This window comes from Moschus berezovskii, chromosome 17 (assembly GCF_049115385.1).
Source record: "Moschus berezovskii isolate FMDL1 chromosome 17, NW_MosBer_1.0, whole genome shotgun sequence".
Classification (NCBI taxonomy): Eukaryota; Metazoa; Chordata; class Mammalia; order Artiodactyla; family Moschidae; genus Moschus; species Moschus berezovskii.
Window position 1 is genome coordinate 30675678 of NC_142476.1, and position 14795 is coordinate 30690472.

The 14795-nt window shown below is 43.2% G+C and overlaps 1 protein-coding gene across 1 annotated transcript in view; it reads right to left on the minus strand.

The window, feature by feature from the left end:
- Nucleotides 1–13283: 13283 nt before the first annotated feature.
- LHX4 (LIM homeobox 4) overlaps nucleotides 13284–14795 on the minus strand; it is a 43022-nt gene continuing 41510 nt past the window's right edge. Inside the window, exon 6 of the mRNA XM_055418800.2 lies at nucleotides 13284–13730. Within this exon, the coding sequence (XP_055274775.1) occupies nucleotides 13336–13730 (395 nt within the window). The 3' untranslated portion in view covers nucleotides 13284–13335. The remainder of the gene's footprint in view (nucleotides 13731–14795) is intronic.

Genomic DNA, 14795 nt, shown 5'->3' on the forward strand with positions numbered 1-14795 from the left:
CTGCCAGGGAATTCCCTAAAGTTTCAATTCTAATCATGGTTCAACAAAAACTTCAAAGTAATTGTTCAGTCTCTTTTTTTCCTTAATGTTTACTGGGATTGGGATTTCATTTACCTTCATCCTTGGTTCGAGCTCTCTATTATTTTTAGTGTACATGGGTATTTTCTTAAGTTTTCATCTTATATTGGAGTATAGCTATTCAGTTCAGTTCAGTTGCTCAGTCGTGTCCGATTCTTTGCAACCCCATGAATCGCAGCACGCCAGGCCTCCCTGTCCATCACCAACTCCCTGAGTTCACTCAAACCCATGTCCATTGAGTCAGTGATGCCATCCAACCATCTCATTCTCTGTTGTCCCCTTCTCCTCCTGCCCCCAATCCCTCCCAGCATCAGGGTCTTTTCCAGTGAGTCAACTCTTCGCATGAGGTGGCCAAGGTATTGGAGTTTCAGCTTTAGCATCAGTCCTTCCAATGAACACCCAGGACTGATCTCCTTTAGAATGGACTGGTTGGATCTCCTTGCAGTCCAAGGGACTCTCAAGAGTCTTCTCCAGCACCACAGTTCAAAAGCATCAATTCTTCGGCACTCAGCTTTCTTCACAGTCCAACTCTCACATCCATACATGACCACTGGAAAAACCATAGCCTTGACTAGACGGAGCTATTAACAGTGTTGTAATAGTTTCAGGTGAACAGCAAAGGAACTTGGCCATACATATGCATGTATCCATTTGCCCCCAAATTCCCCTCCCACGTAGTCTGCCACATAACATTAAGCAGAGTTCCCTGTGCTATACAGTAGGTCCTTGTTGGTTATTTTAAATATAGCAGTGTTGTACATGAGTGTTTTAAAAATTGAGTCTCCACTGTGTTCCCAAACTGGAAACCAGTTGGCTTGGAGGCCTCATAAAGTGATGGGTAACTAGAGACATTTGTCAGTTATGAATAGTTACTTTTTGCTACTTTTCCACTAGCATTTTCTAGACTATTTACAGTTTGCCATTCTACTTTCACCTCACTCTCAATTCCACATTTATTCTGTTGACTTGTCCCCTAGCCACCTCTGTAGATGTGTGTCTAAACATAAAAGCATGCCCAGCCCCATTTTCCTATGTCCTTAATAAAGTGTCAGGGAATGTGTTGCTTTTTGTTCTTTTTCTTTTCTGAAGATATTGTGATCAGAACAATGTTAATAACTCTGTATTTAATATTTATTCAACACTGTCATTTACTTTGCCCTCAACCAACACACATAAGAGGCCCTGAATGCCATTACAGTAGTCTTGATACACAGTAGGGAAAAACAAGGAATGATGAGAGAATCACGTAAACAAACATTATAGAAGAGGCCAAAGAAAGCATGTGAATCACTGCTACCTTCAGAACTCCAGCTTGAGTCAACTAAACCAGTGTTCTTAACTCTTGCAGAGTTCCGGCTCATTCTTCCCCTAGAACACAGCGTTGTGCATGAAGTCTTGAGGTCTCCTAAAGCCCATCTCTGAACTCCATGGGGTCTGTGAATCCCATTTAGGACCCCTTCTTTTCTGTCTTCTTGTTACCATACTTCAAGAATGAGAAATCTTTTGTTGACTTGAACCAATTTTCATAGTTTTAAGTGCTTCTACTGGATGATGTATGGGGTCTTGCTGTGTCTTTTTTTATTATTAAAAAAAAATTTCACAATTTCAACAATATACCTAGACTACAGTTTTATCACTGATCACCACAGTTGGAAATTTTTAAAGAAGTCTGGGCCAAAAAGTTGGACCCTAAACTGTTTAACATCTGATTCTGCTGCAGGGTAGAAATGAGCCCATGTGTTCAATTCTGTGTGACTAATGATGGCTTTTTATATGCATTAGCTCTTTTGACTTTTCAGAATGCTTTCATGGGCATTATCTAATCTATCAGCCCTCCACAGTAACCCTGTAGAGTAGGTAGTGCAGGGGCTCTTAAGGCCACTTAAAGGAGGGTGAATCTGAGATGTTAATAGGTTACTTAAATTGCCCAAGATCACAGAGCAGTAGCAAAGCCATAGTTAGGACCAAAACTGCTGAGTCTCAGCCCTTTATTGGTCCACAAAATTCATGTGAAGTTTTAAAGCTCCTCCTCCATTCAATCCACAAACATTTCTTGAGAGCCTTCTAAATGACAGGCATTGTTCTAGGCCACTGTCATTCCCTTTTCCATTATAGTGGATATTTAAAAGTACTTATATGATGTTTTCTCAAAATACTGGCATTGGCAGGTGGGTTCTTTACCATTGCATCACCTTGGAAGCCCCACAAGAGATCTTAGAAGCTATCTTATTTTAGAGCTTCCCCAATGGCTTAAGCAGTAAAGAATCTGCCTGCAATGTAGGAGATGCGGGTTCAGTCCCTGATTGGGAAGATCCCCTGGAGGAGGAAATAGCAACCGACTCCAGTATCCTTGCCTGGAAAACACCATGGACAGAGGAGCCTGGCAGGCTGCAGTCCGTGCAGTTCCAGAGAGCTGGACATGACTGAGCACATGCATTCAAAGATATTGCATGGACTATCTTGAAAAGTCTCATAGAAATTCGCAGGTTGATAATAAAAAACTAAATCATTTAAACCTACTATGTTTCTAGTAAAGAGACAAGAAGTCAGTCAACTGGACACATACTGTTATCTCTGATGCTTCTTAGGTAGAAGGGTAACAACCAAAGTATTGTATCTAGAATCATTTCTATTATATCTTTTTAAAAACGTTTCAGCATTTTCTGGATGAAAGGTTGTCATAATCCAGTGAACCTTTCTATTAAATAGGTATTTCTGAGCTTCTTGCCAGGTTTAACTACTTGGCTATTGGTTATTGTTCCATGTACAATGTAGCATCTTTGAGGATTAAAAATGAACAAGGTGTGTTACTGGAGCAGAGCTGAGCCTGGGTTGCAGAAGGGTTAGTGCCCAGGCTAACATATGCTTCAGCTGAATATGAAGACTTTCAAATGTTTATTTAGCATTTAATGGCTGAAACATGAAGGCTTTCATCAAACTTCAGGTCCCTAAAAGAGCACCTTCATAACTAGATGTTTATCACAAACAGGTGTGTAACCCACAAGTCATGAAAATATTGAGTTTAAATATATTATTGAGTGAATTTTAAATCCTAATCCTTAAGGCATTTGGGGTCAAATGTTTTAATAGTAGTCATAATATTATAATTGATGAATTTTAAGATGCACATTTTTTTCACATTTTAATGTATCCAAAATTGTATATCTTTTATAAACAATGTCATAGTTGAATTGGCAGCATTTTTTCTTTAGTTCAGTCGCTTAGTCATGTCCGACTCTTTGCGACGCCATGAATCACAGCACGCCAGGCCTCCCTGTCCATCACCAACTCCCGGAGTTCACTCAAACTCATGTCCATCGAGTCAGTGATGCCATCCAGCCATCTCATTCTTTGTCGTCCCTTTCTCCTCCCGCCCCCAATCCTTCCCAGAATCAGAGTCTTTTCCAGTGAGTCAACTCATAAACTACTGTATCTTAAAGTCAATACATTTTAACATTAATGATGTAACAGTAATTACATCTTACCTTGTATAGGACTTTATACACAAGCATCTTAAATGAAACTCAGAATTGTAAAAGTAGAAATAATTGGTATTTTCTCTATTTTACAAATGAGGAAATTGAACTCAGAGTTGTTAGGGAAACTGATGTTATACACGTATGAACAGTGGAAATGCCCACCTTTATATAGGCTTTATTATATATCAAGCACTTCAATATACATGATCATATTTTTCCAGAATCAGGGTGGTTATTCAAACCTGTGATACCAAGTCCCAAGTTTTCCCTGTACCACATTATCAGGATAAGCTAAAGCAAAACCAAAAGTAACCACAGTCAGAGGCTGAGGATTTAAAAATCTTCTTCGTGGATTTTATGTATACATGTTGGACTTTCTCCCTGTAGCATAAAAAGACTTCAGTGCAGTCTTTTGTAATCATGTGATTTGAAAAATTATTATGATCATTACTGAAGCTTTACCTTGAGCATCTGTAATTATTTCAGAAACTATTCACAGTTCCTTCATCAGAGGGATTTAGGTCAAAGTGCGGTGATTATTAGAATGAAGGGAAAAAAAGCTTCTTTGTTATACTTATCATCTAACGTTTATTATGCATCAAGTATGATCAATTTTTCAAATATGCATTAATTGGCATTACACTAACGGATTGAATAGGAAAGGCTATTTAATCTCATCTTTATTCACTTACCCTTGAAATATTCTTGTCATGCTCCTACCTGAAAAGCAGAACTTAATGGCTTAATCCTTATATGGATCATCACAGTTATTGGGAGTTCATGGCTTTTTATTTATTACTATTTTTACTTTTATATGTAAATCATTCAAATTTTTCCGTGTTTTGTTATATCACTTCTCCTTTGCACAGTTATAAAATAAATGTCATTATTGTACATTTTTACTTTCTCCTCTCTTAGAAATTCATGAATTGGAGTCATTTCTGAGGGCAGTATGCCTTCCTCCAGCAACAGAAAGCTTCCTAGCCCTAAAAACCAGATTAAGATGGTCACAAGGTACAAGCTAGTTTACACTCAGAACAGATTTCTTCTCACTTTCTTCCTACATATCTTAGAAGGAATGAACATGAGTTCTTCCTGGAACACTGAAGTTAAAAACAGAAAGTGAAACCCAAGGAACTGCCCCCACCCCCATAACATGCAGCCGCCTCATGGTAGAACTCTAAGCCCTCAGTGTGGGTTTCTCTTGAAAAAAAGTGAAAGTGTTAAGTCACTCAGTCATGTCCGACTCTTTGTAATTCCATGGACTATAGCCCACCAGGCTCCTCCGTCCATGGAATTCTCCAGGCAAGAATACTGGAGTGGCTTGCCATTTCTTTCTGCAAGGGATCTTCCTGAGCCAGGGATTGAACCCAGGTCTCCCGCATTGCAGGCAGGCTTTTTACCAACTGAGCCACCAGGGAAGCAGAAAAAGACCATTTGAACCTAAGTTTACTAGATGCAGCGGCTGAGCCTCAGAGACTGTGAGGGCATTAAGGAATAGAGAGGTGCCTTTCCACGGCCGCCCTAGGCAGCAGCAGCAGCAAATTCATCATCCACACTGCAGCCAGGATTTATTTTTCCTCTCACTTGTGTAGCAATCCCGGTTTCCATTTTAATATTTAGAAGGTGAGTTCAGTTGATGGACACTTTGTGTAATAAAAAGCTCTTTTAAAGTACGTGCACCCGTACACACGCAGGATAAAAAGTGGCACTGTCGGTGGCCGTGGCTTTCATGGAGTACATTTGCAGAGCCCCAGGCTTACTCCTGGATATGTTTACAGCACTTTAGCTCTGTTTGTGAGTTTGGAAACCTTCCAAAAAAAGAAGAGAAAGACATATATTATTGTTTATAATCTGCTTTATTCCGCCAAACCTTGACTGAACAGACTTGTGGATTGCTGTTTAAATCCCTCAGTACCTTTAACTACCGATACAGAAAGTGGCTAATGCGCATTCTAAACGAAGCTTGGCATCCACTCCAGGAAATCACTTTAATTGAGAAGCATTAAATGTTAAAATGATTCTGAAAAAATAATAAAGCCAGCACACATATTGAGTATAAAAGTCCTGGCCCGTCCACCATATAGGTTCTTGGTTATCATATTCCTGTAGACTGGGGGAGCTGTAAGTGTGACAGGTGTCAAAAAGAGTGACGTTCAATTCCCTAGGTCACAGGCAGCCCCTATCAGCTGGCCAGGGAGCAGGCAACCTTCACCGTCTTTATTTAGAGATGAGGAGAGAGCTGTCAACTTTATAAATGTTTGTCCCAGGTGACTAAAATATGAGATTTAACCCCAAAGTCCTTGCCTGGGCTTTCCACTGCTGTGCTGAAGCCATCTGTTGAAACCTATTTACCATTTTAATGGCCTTTAAAAAAAAAAAACCTGCTTATTTCCAACTCCAAGTGTGTGCCAAGACCATTTTGGGGGGTTTATATTTTATCTTTCAGGAAGCAATTCCCAGCCTTTCCAAAACCCCCAAGCCCCTCTCAACCAACAGGAGATCCTGGTCCAGGGTTGGCATGCAAGTGAGAGAAACATAAATCTTAACAAACAAACAAAACAAAAAGAAAAAACTCTCAAAGGATACACACACACACATATTAACTGAGTCACTTTGCTATACAGCAGAGATTGGCACAACACTGTAAATCAACTATACTTCAGTTAAATAAATACATAGATGATGATAGACAGATGATAAACTCTCCCCCAACTCTAGAGAAAGCCTAAGCTATATCAGCCTTGAAAGTTCTGGCCATTTTAGCGATCTCCTAAACAACCTGAAGGATGAGTAAGTCACATGGAAACCTTTTCCTCCTAGGAGTCCCTTCTCTGGGAAGGGAAGACGTGCATTCTGTCAGGGACATCTGTGACTTGTTAGTTTAATTACAAAATAACCTACTACTTAATAACATACCTAAGTTCAGTTTTTGTGTTTTAACAGGGGAGATGGCCAAAGGAAGAATCACCAAAGGAAAGAATTCTAAAGGAAAATCCTGATGTCATATTAGACAAAAGTGAGAAAAGAAAATGCATGAAAAAATGACAAAAGGGAAAATGTTCCATGGAGAAGCCACGCCCGCTTTCTCTGACAGAATGCCTAGGGCAGCAGCTGACCATTTAGAAGACCTTAATAGTTTGGATGGGTTATTTTTATTACTTCTTTTAGAATTATAGTAATAAAAGTTCCCTCTTCCTAGTGATTTGGCCCCATTTTATACCCTCCCTCCTAACTCACAGTGTCTCCCTAGCAGAGACTGAGCTGACAGTGCTTATTTCCCTGAGGCAGTCATGACCCACACAAGCACCCAGACCCAGCTCCATGGCTCCCCACTCACTGCACAGCCTGCAGAGGAGGATATTCATCAGAGTTCCAAATGATGAAACTGAAATAGCCTTCTAGGAGACTTGGCACAGGGTGGCAACAATTTTCCACTTAGACTGTACAGGCCAATTTTTAAACTAGGTCTCAAATATCAAATCTAGGAAGAGACATTCAATTACATTGAGGATCACCTACCTTTCTTATGATTTTACTTCTAGTTTGGCAACTGGTTAAAATTTACAACATACTGACTTGCCTTTGATGGCTTTTTATCCTTTTCTGATTTTAGCTGAATAGCTCGGAAAGAGGTGGAAAACACTGACTGCTAAGTCTTTGATCTCCTGAGTTTGTGTCTTATTTCATTCTTTCTAGCCAGTGATTTCTTTTCATTATAATTCTTTCCTTTATTCTTCTTTAGACAACTGTCCTTTTGAAAGGCCACTGTCAGGAGAATCACGCTGCTCGGGAGCTGATCTGTAGGGACCAAACCAAAGGGAAAAAAAGGTAAAAAAAAGTTGGTGCTACCACTGTCTACAGAGGCTGAGAATACAAAGTGCTCCAGGATAACCAGTAGCTAAACAGGTGATGAATAATCTATCTCTGCCCATTCTTCTTAGCCAGACTCCATCTGTACTGTCTAACAACACTTTCTGCAATGATAGAAACATATCTGTGTGTCCAAATACAGTAACCACTAGACACTAAAAATAGCTATTGAGCACTTAAAATATGGCTGGTGTGAGGAACTAAACTTTTAATTTTATTTAATTGATTTAAACTGAAATAGCCAATAGTTACCATACAGTTCAGTGAACCTCTGTTTGGATCTTCTCTTCAAACAAACAAATCTAATCACTAATACAAAAATCACTAGTTTTTCCTGGATGGAACCCCAGCTCTAAAGAAATGTCATGACTTTAAACTTTTTTATTAAGCAATCTCTGTTGCTCTTTCCACTCCAGCAAAACTTAAGGTCCTGCACACTAATAAAGTCTGCTGCAGATTAAAGAGAAAAACACCTGAGTGGAGATTTTCCTAGAAAAGCTTGTCCAGGAGCTCTGATGAGCTCTATCCCTCTGTTCACCTCTCACCCAAATACAGGCATTTGCACATCCTTGGGGAGAAAACATATACATGTGAAGGACTTTAAAAACACGACAGGACAGCTCTTTTCTCTTCTCCCCCATCACTACATGCAGCTGAATTTGCTCCTTTCGTCTCCTCACAAGACTTTCAGGATCATGTGATTCCTGGCCAAGAAACAATAGCAGAATCACCCCATTTCCCCAACAGATTCGAATGAAAACTGGTAATAAAATCGGGTATAACTCCAAAAGAAGACACTGGAGAAGAACCAAGCTGGGCTATAAGGGCCTCACATATGAAGTGGCACACATTCATGCTGTGTCAAGGTCACCTGCATCCTCAACCAACCAAATCACAGTAGTGAGCATGTGACTGCTGTCTGAACAGCTTGACGGAGCTTGACTCCTAATGCTTCCTGTTTCCTCACTAGGGCCCTGTGTGGCTCAGTATTAAATGTGTGAAACCTTTTTTAAAAAATGCAACAGGACAAATGGTAACTAAAATGTATGGAGTCAGCTAGTTTTCTCTGCCCATTCCTTAAGCCTTGAAACAGGGGACTGGGCCCCAGAAAACTGAAAAAAGAAAAATTATTAGAAAAATCAGAGAACTTCCTCTACCCAACCCTTTATTGCATAGTACGGGTATTTGCAGTTTTAAGTAGCTCCACATTCAGAGGTGTACCTTGGGTTTCCTTTTGGCGATGAAAGGGATCTATGTCAGCACAGCTTTGTATTCTATTATGTCAAGAGAAAAACATTCCAGAAAGCCAAATGAAAAGCAAGACACACTGGCTTCTAAAGAATTTCCATATTTATTTGACATAGTTTTACCATACACATCTCATCATGCCAACACACAGGAGGCACATACAAACAAACGCACCAGCTTCTGTGTTCCAAAGTCACATGGCCATAAATAAGGATGGGTGGGTCCTTTTTTTTTTTTTCTTTTTCTTTTTTTCCCAGGAAATGAGACTCCATTTCTTTTTAACTGTACAAAATTTACACTGCGAAGGGTGAGGGCGACAATCCAGAGCTTAGGGGATCTGGGGCTTTGAGGTCTGAATGCAAGTTCAGAGCAGCTTCTGAGATGCTGCGGCCCTGAACCTGCGTGTTTGGCTAAACACAGTCCTCAAGTGGGGAACGTACAAATGGTTCTTGTCTCTAGGTGGGCAGCGGGTGAGCGTGGGGGGTCCGGCTCTGTCCACCTGTGCTCTGCCTCCCGAAGCGAAGGGATGCTTGGCGCACCTCCCAGACCTGCAGCTGACTCCTCACCAGAGCTCGCAGCTGAAACTGTGCTTTCCGTGTGGTCCTACCAAGCAGTGGGGATGGGGTGACTTTGCTGCACTCTCTCTTTTTGGCTCCAATCACCGTGTTACAGCAGTTGGAGCAACGACTGCAAAAGGGGCCCATCGACCAATCCAAGAAAGAGAGAGGCAGTGATGTGCTTTTTATTTAGCTTTCAGCATGCCCAGCGCCCTTCAGCAGCAGGCAATAAAACAAAACTCATTTCCGCTTAATTGAATTTTTCTTCATCTCACGGTTTCCAATTTTTAAAGTGCAATGTTTAAAAATGAGCCTCCTCGGTCCTTCCAGACCCTGCTGGCTGAGGAGGTACGGTCATTATTTCCATGGTTATAACCAAATGGTCAGAGGGAGGGGGCGAACGGGGGTGCGGGTGGCGGACAGTGGCCTGTCACACAGCACACAGCTGTTGCTAAGCTGAAGCCTTCAACCCCTCTGGCCAGGAGGCAGTTGTATCAGAATAACCAGCTCAAGCTTCAGAGACACTAACGTCTTTTGTTTGTCAGATTTCTTATCATTCTTGCAAAGTGAACTTCACTGCAAAGATCTAACGGCCCCAGGGATCTTTATCAGATTTTATATTTTATATTGGCCAAAAAAAAAAAAGACACCTTATTAAACGACACTCCCAAATGCTTTTCTTCTGTCTTAATTTTGTCCTTTTCCCCCGGTGTTTCATGGTATTAGTTTACATGAACAACGTTATCAATCTGGTAGTTGGTTTTCATTTTATAACTGTCAGATGGGGCAAGAAAGAAAAAGCACAAGGACAGAAAGGAGTTGGCTTCAGTGGGCACTGCCAGTCCTGAAGGACTGGAGTCCAGGCTTCCCCACAGCATGGTTTACCCAGTGGCCGGTTTAGCCCTTGCATTTGGGATTTCCTCCCTGGTCTTACTACTTTTCAGCAAATACAGATTCTTCCATAGCCTTGCAGATTCCATGTTTGCTTTTATCATTTACCACTGGAAATTTGGGTGTTGTTTCTTTTTTTTCATTTTATTAATTTGCTCCTGGATTCAGAAGCCTCCCACCCTCAGGACTATCAGCCAGCCACCACAGATAACAGTTGTTGGTTAATTGCTCTTCTAGAGCCAAAGACAGGTCCAAGTAGTGTAAGTGCTTCTAGAAGGTGTCATCTCACTTTTAAAATTCATCAGTGTCATTTCGCAAGGGGGAGAAAATCTCCCACATAGCATACCTCCATAACAGACTACTGAGAATAGAGGAGTGCCTGGACCATAGTCTCAGGACAGTTTCATTCTTCTCCATCCCTGAGCCTCAGAAGAGCCAAGGAACTGTCTTGGCCTATGGGCTTATGGGTGGCACTAGCCCCATAATGCTAACCCCACCTGCACAGAAAATCTGAGAAAATCACAGAAAATCCACTAAAAATCTGAGACCAATTGTGACTGCGTTTCTAGATGGCGGCACCAGTGACTGCTGCTTTCTGGTGAGGTGGCCCTGAGAACTTATACTCAGTTCCCATGGCTTTCTGATCAGGGCTTGCTCAAGAGCCCTCCCAGCTAGTCAACCCCACCAAACCAAAGGAGCTCCTCCCAACACAGTGTCACCTGAACTCCTCACTGGAGTGCATGAACGAGGGAGGCCTTCCAATCTCCTATGAATGAATAGAGAGTAAGCCTGATGAACCCACCTACAAAAATGAAGACTGGTCAATTTCATCTAGTCTCCAAAAGCAGGGTTACACAGAGGGGGATGCAACACCTCCCCCCATCTTAAAGAGCCTGCTCTCCCAGTACTGCACTCAGCGAAAATACAAAGGGTCTCTGAGATCCCATGAGATACTACTCCAAGTAATCAGGCTGAGACAGTGGTCTGAGTGGGGCAGTTTTTAACTGGTTTTAATCCAGCAGTCTTTCTCCAGTGTTTTATAAGCAGCCTGCTAAGAACAGTGTGCCTAAGAATCTGTCCTCCAAAAAGACAGTTGCATTTTCCTTTCCTTCACATGGCTTTTTATCTTGTATTTATGTCGCCATCCCCACCCCGAATATTCATATTACTGGGGAATTCCCAATAGCACATAGAATTGGCCAGGCTTAACACACTGTCATCCTGACACCTGGAATCACGGGCAGAGAGTCTACATTTGCAGACTCCCCAAGCAAAAAAATCATGACAATCAAGCACATCAAAAAATAAGGGTACATTACAAAACTGATCAGAGAAAAGATGGCCAGAAGGCTGATCCAGGAATTTACTATCTATTTTAAAGAAGCTTCACTGACCTTAGTTTAGTCCTGGAAAGGAGTTTATGAAAGATGCAGCATCCAGAAAGGAAGTGCTGATTTCTTCCTTTAGTCTGCCAACCATATGCCTAAACTTTTGTGGTCCTCAAAACCATTCCTGGAAGGAAGGTTCCCCAGGTGCTCTGACCCCATTACTTGCTGTGAAAGAAAGGCAATGCCTTCTTACCCTTTCCCACTCTGCTGATCTTGTTCAAGAGAATGGGAGGCCAGCAGAAGCAAACCACCATCTCCCAAGGGGACTGGAATCGATTCTACCTGGCTAAGTTCCACATGAACATGGAGAGCTTCTAGACGGACAGATGTGTTTTGTAAGGTGGGACTTTCAGCACCATCACAACGGCATTTCCTGTGGGAGCGCAGTCTGTTGCAGAGACAGCAGCTCATAAAGCAGGGGTAGGCCCTGCCCTTGTCCCAGGCTTGGTGATCTGCTATGCAAACCTGCAAGCTGAGAGTCTCTGCACTGCCAGTGGCCAGAGAGCTCTGCCTTTTTGAGCACAGGACTGGAGCACCACAGGGCATGGCATGAGCCCAGCCAACAACCCAGAGGGATGCAGCCCAAGGACCATTTGGAACCCTGTGGACAACTTAAGGGCTGCTCCCTAAATGATTCCTCCCAAATGAGATGGGCCAAGAAGCATGGCCAATACTTGGAAGAGGCCAAGACTGTCCTCCTACTGAGTCAGATAGTGTGGCAGAGAAAGCGCTCATTTTTAAAGGGCTGAGGACGGTTGGCTGCAGGTGGGGAGTGGGCTTACAATCTCATCTAAACCAACTCCCTCCAAACAGATCCAATATCATTTTGCCCTACCGGATGAGAACTCTGGGAGACTAGCATCTGCTGATTTGGCTAAACCAACTGCATGTTTGGAATCCAAACGTCTACAAATGTTTTCACTGATTGTCGTTCTGTTCTCTCCATATTTTAGCTTTGATCATTTTGGAACCCATAGCCTGTCTTGTGGAATAAATAATACAAGCAAATTAAAAAGGCACATTGTGCACCAGGGGGACTTGTCAGGCAGTCGCTGGGATGGTCCAGGGCCACTCGGCTCCAGCCTCAGAGTCACCTGCAATGAAAACCACTTCTTGCCATCAGGGATTCAGTGATTGGGATGGAATTTCATAAAAACCAAAACTGACAAAATTGTCTCTGGCATGTAGTTCTGGGTAGGGAAAAAGTCATATTTTTTCACAGCAAAAAAAATAAATAAATAAATAAGAGGAGGGAGCATGTTTTCAACATCAAACTGTGGTCATCAAAGTTTTCCCCTGATCTTTAATATGTGACTTTTTTTTAATTTTGAAAATTGGTGTTAAGTAAGAGTGGTCCAGAAATCACTTTTATCGATACTCAAGGGCCATGAGGCCTCCACCTTGGGAATCTTGGTTCTGGCGAGAGCAGTGGTTCGGGAGACACCTCATGAGACTCTCCAGTTGGAGCAGAGTTCCCCAAGGCTTAGGTGGCCTGACACAGTCACCTCATCAACCAAGCACTGAGCAGCCAAAACCTGTAAGCAGGACGGGAGCAGGGGAGGAGCTGACCAGCCGGCACCCTAGTGCTCTGGGCTCTGCGCCCCTGTGCTGTGTTCTGAGAGGCGGCTGCTCTCCCACCGCTTCCCAGGAAAGCCAGCCCCAGTGGGGTCCTACCGCAACCTCCCCGGAATCGGCAGAGGACTTCCATTGAAAATAATGGAAATTCACATTGGCGCACTTTCGATCCTTAAAAGGCAAGTGTCTTTCAATCCTTGAAGATATTCTCTCAAGCCAGAGGACAGGTAGGGTGGGGAGAAGTGTTTAAAAAGGAGGATGATCCATTTCATCGAGCCAGGAGGCCGGGCTAGTCGGAAAGTCAGGGTAGCCTACACTGCTTCCTGTGGAGATGTCAGAGGTGGGTCCCCCAGCCATGGCTCTCAGCGTCTGGCTTACTCCCTGCCCTGCGTGCGCAATGATGCCCAAGTTACTGTCCACCGTGTAATCCAGCCCATTGAGCAAAGGAGCGTGGGATGGCAGGGACGAGATGGAGGATGGAGACTGGGGGATTCCATAGGGGCTCCCATCCCTCAAGTCCTGATAGGATTGTCCTGTCCCGTCCATGGAGAAGCTCCCATTCATTAACTGTCCGCCTGAAACGTCCCCCACGTTGCCATAAATCCTATTGGTGTGGCCAAGTTCTGAGAGAATCTGATCCTCTGTGGACAAAAGAACGGAGATTTATTGTCAGCCGCCAGGACTCCAGTGCTCCCCTGTTCTTCACAACCTAGGAATATATATGACCAGGAAAGAAGCCCGAGCATGAACCAGACACCAACAGGTCAGCCTGGCATCCAGACACTGACCCACGTCAAGGGGAAAAACAGAACAAACACCTCCAGAGACCACAGGCCCAGGTCCCAGAAGGCCGGACAAATGTTTCGTGAGCTTGTTGGTCTCAGGTGGGCCATGTACGAAGATGGCTACCCTGACGGCTATGGACCACGAATGCCTGAGGTCTGCTGCGGCACACGCCATCCACAGCACAAACGGAAGAAACTGTGCTAACAAGATTTCATCTGAAAGCTTTCGGGCTGAAAAAAGTGCTTGATTCAGTTGTAGGGAAAGAAGCAGGGCCGTCAGGTCAAGGGAGCTGAGGACTCAAGACATGTATACACAAAAGCTTTCTGCTCTACCTGGGAAAGAGGCTCAGTATCAAAGGACTTGGTTTCTCTATGAACAAGTTCTTCACTGGGGACAATGCATTGGATTGATTAAGGCAAATGGACCTTCTTGTATCTTGAGGAATTTCATTAAGGGGATCTCGTGAAATCTTTGCCACCTGGAAGAATTCATCTCTCCAACAGGGGTGAACAATTTTAGTCTTAAGAAAAATAAGATTATACAGTTATGTGGAGAGACCAACAATACGTCAGCCTGGGGGCCCACCTGCACCCAACAGAAAGGAGCTACAAAACAAGACTTAACAACCCTGTATGTTCCAGATGTTGATTTCAGCAGCTTGGAGGAGACTGAGTGGCTTTCCACCCCTACGTCCCCACCCAAGAGGCCTGGAAGGTGAGCATAAGGCCCCTGAACATGCCCCGGGCCTCATGGGCAGACCTTTGGACTGACCTACGGTCCTCTCAGGAAATCATGGTCCACGCAGGCAGCTCTTGCCATCTGCTGCCCCACAGACTTCCCTTCTATTCCCACTGGGCCTGTGTGTCCATTCCTACCCAGGCCACCCCAGAGTGGACTTCAACACCCATCCCTTCTGACAA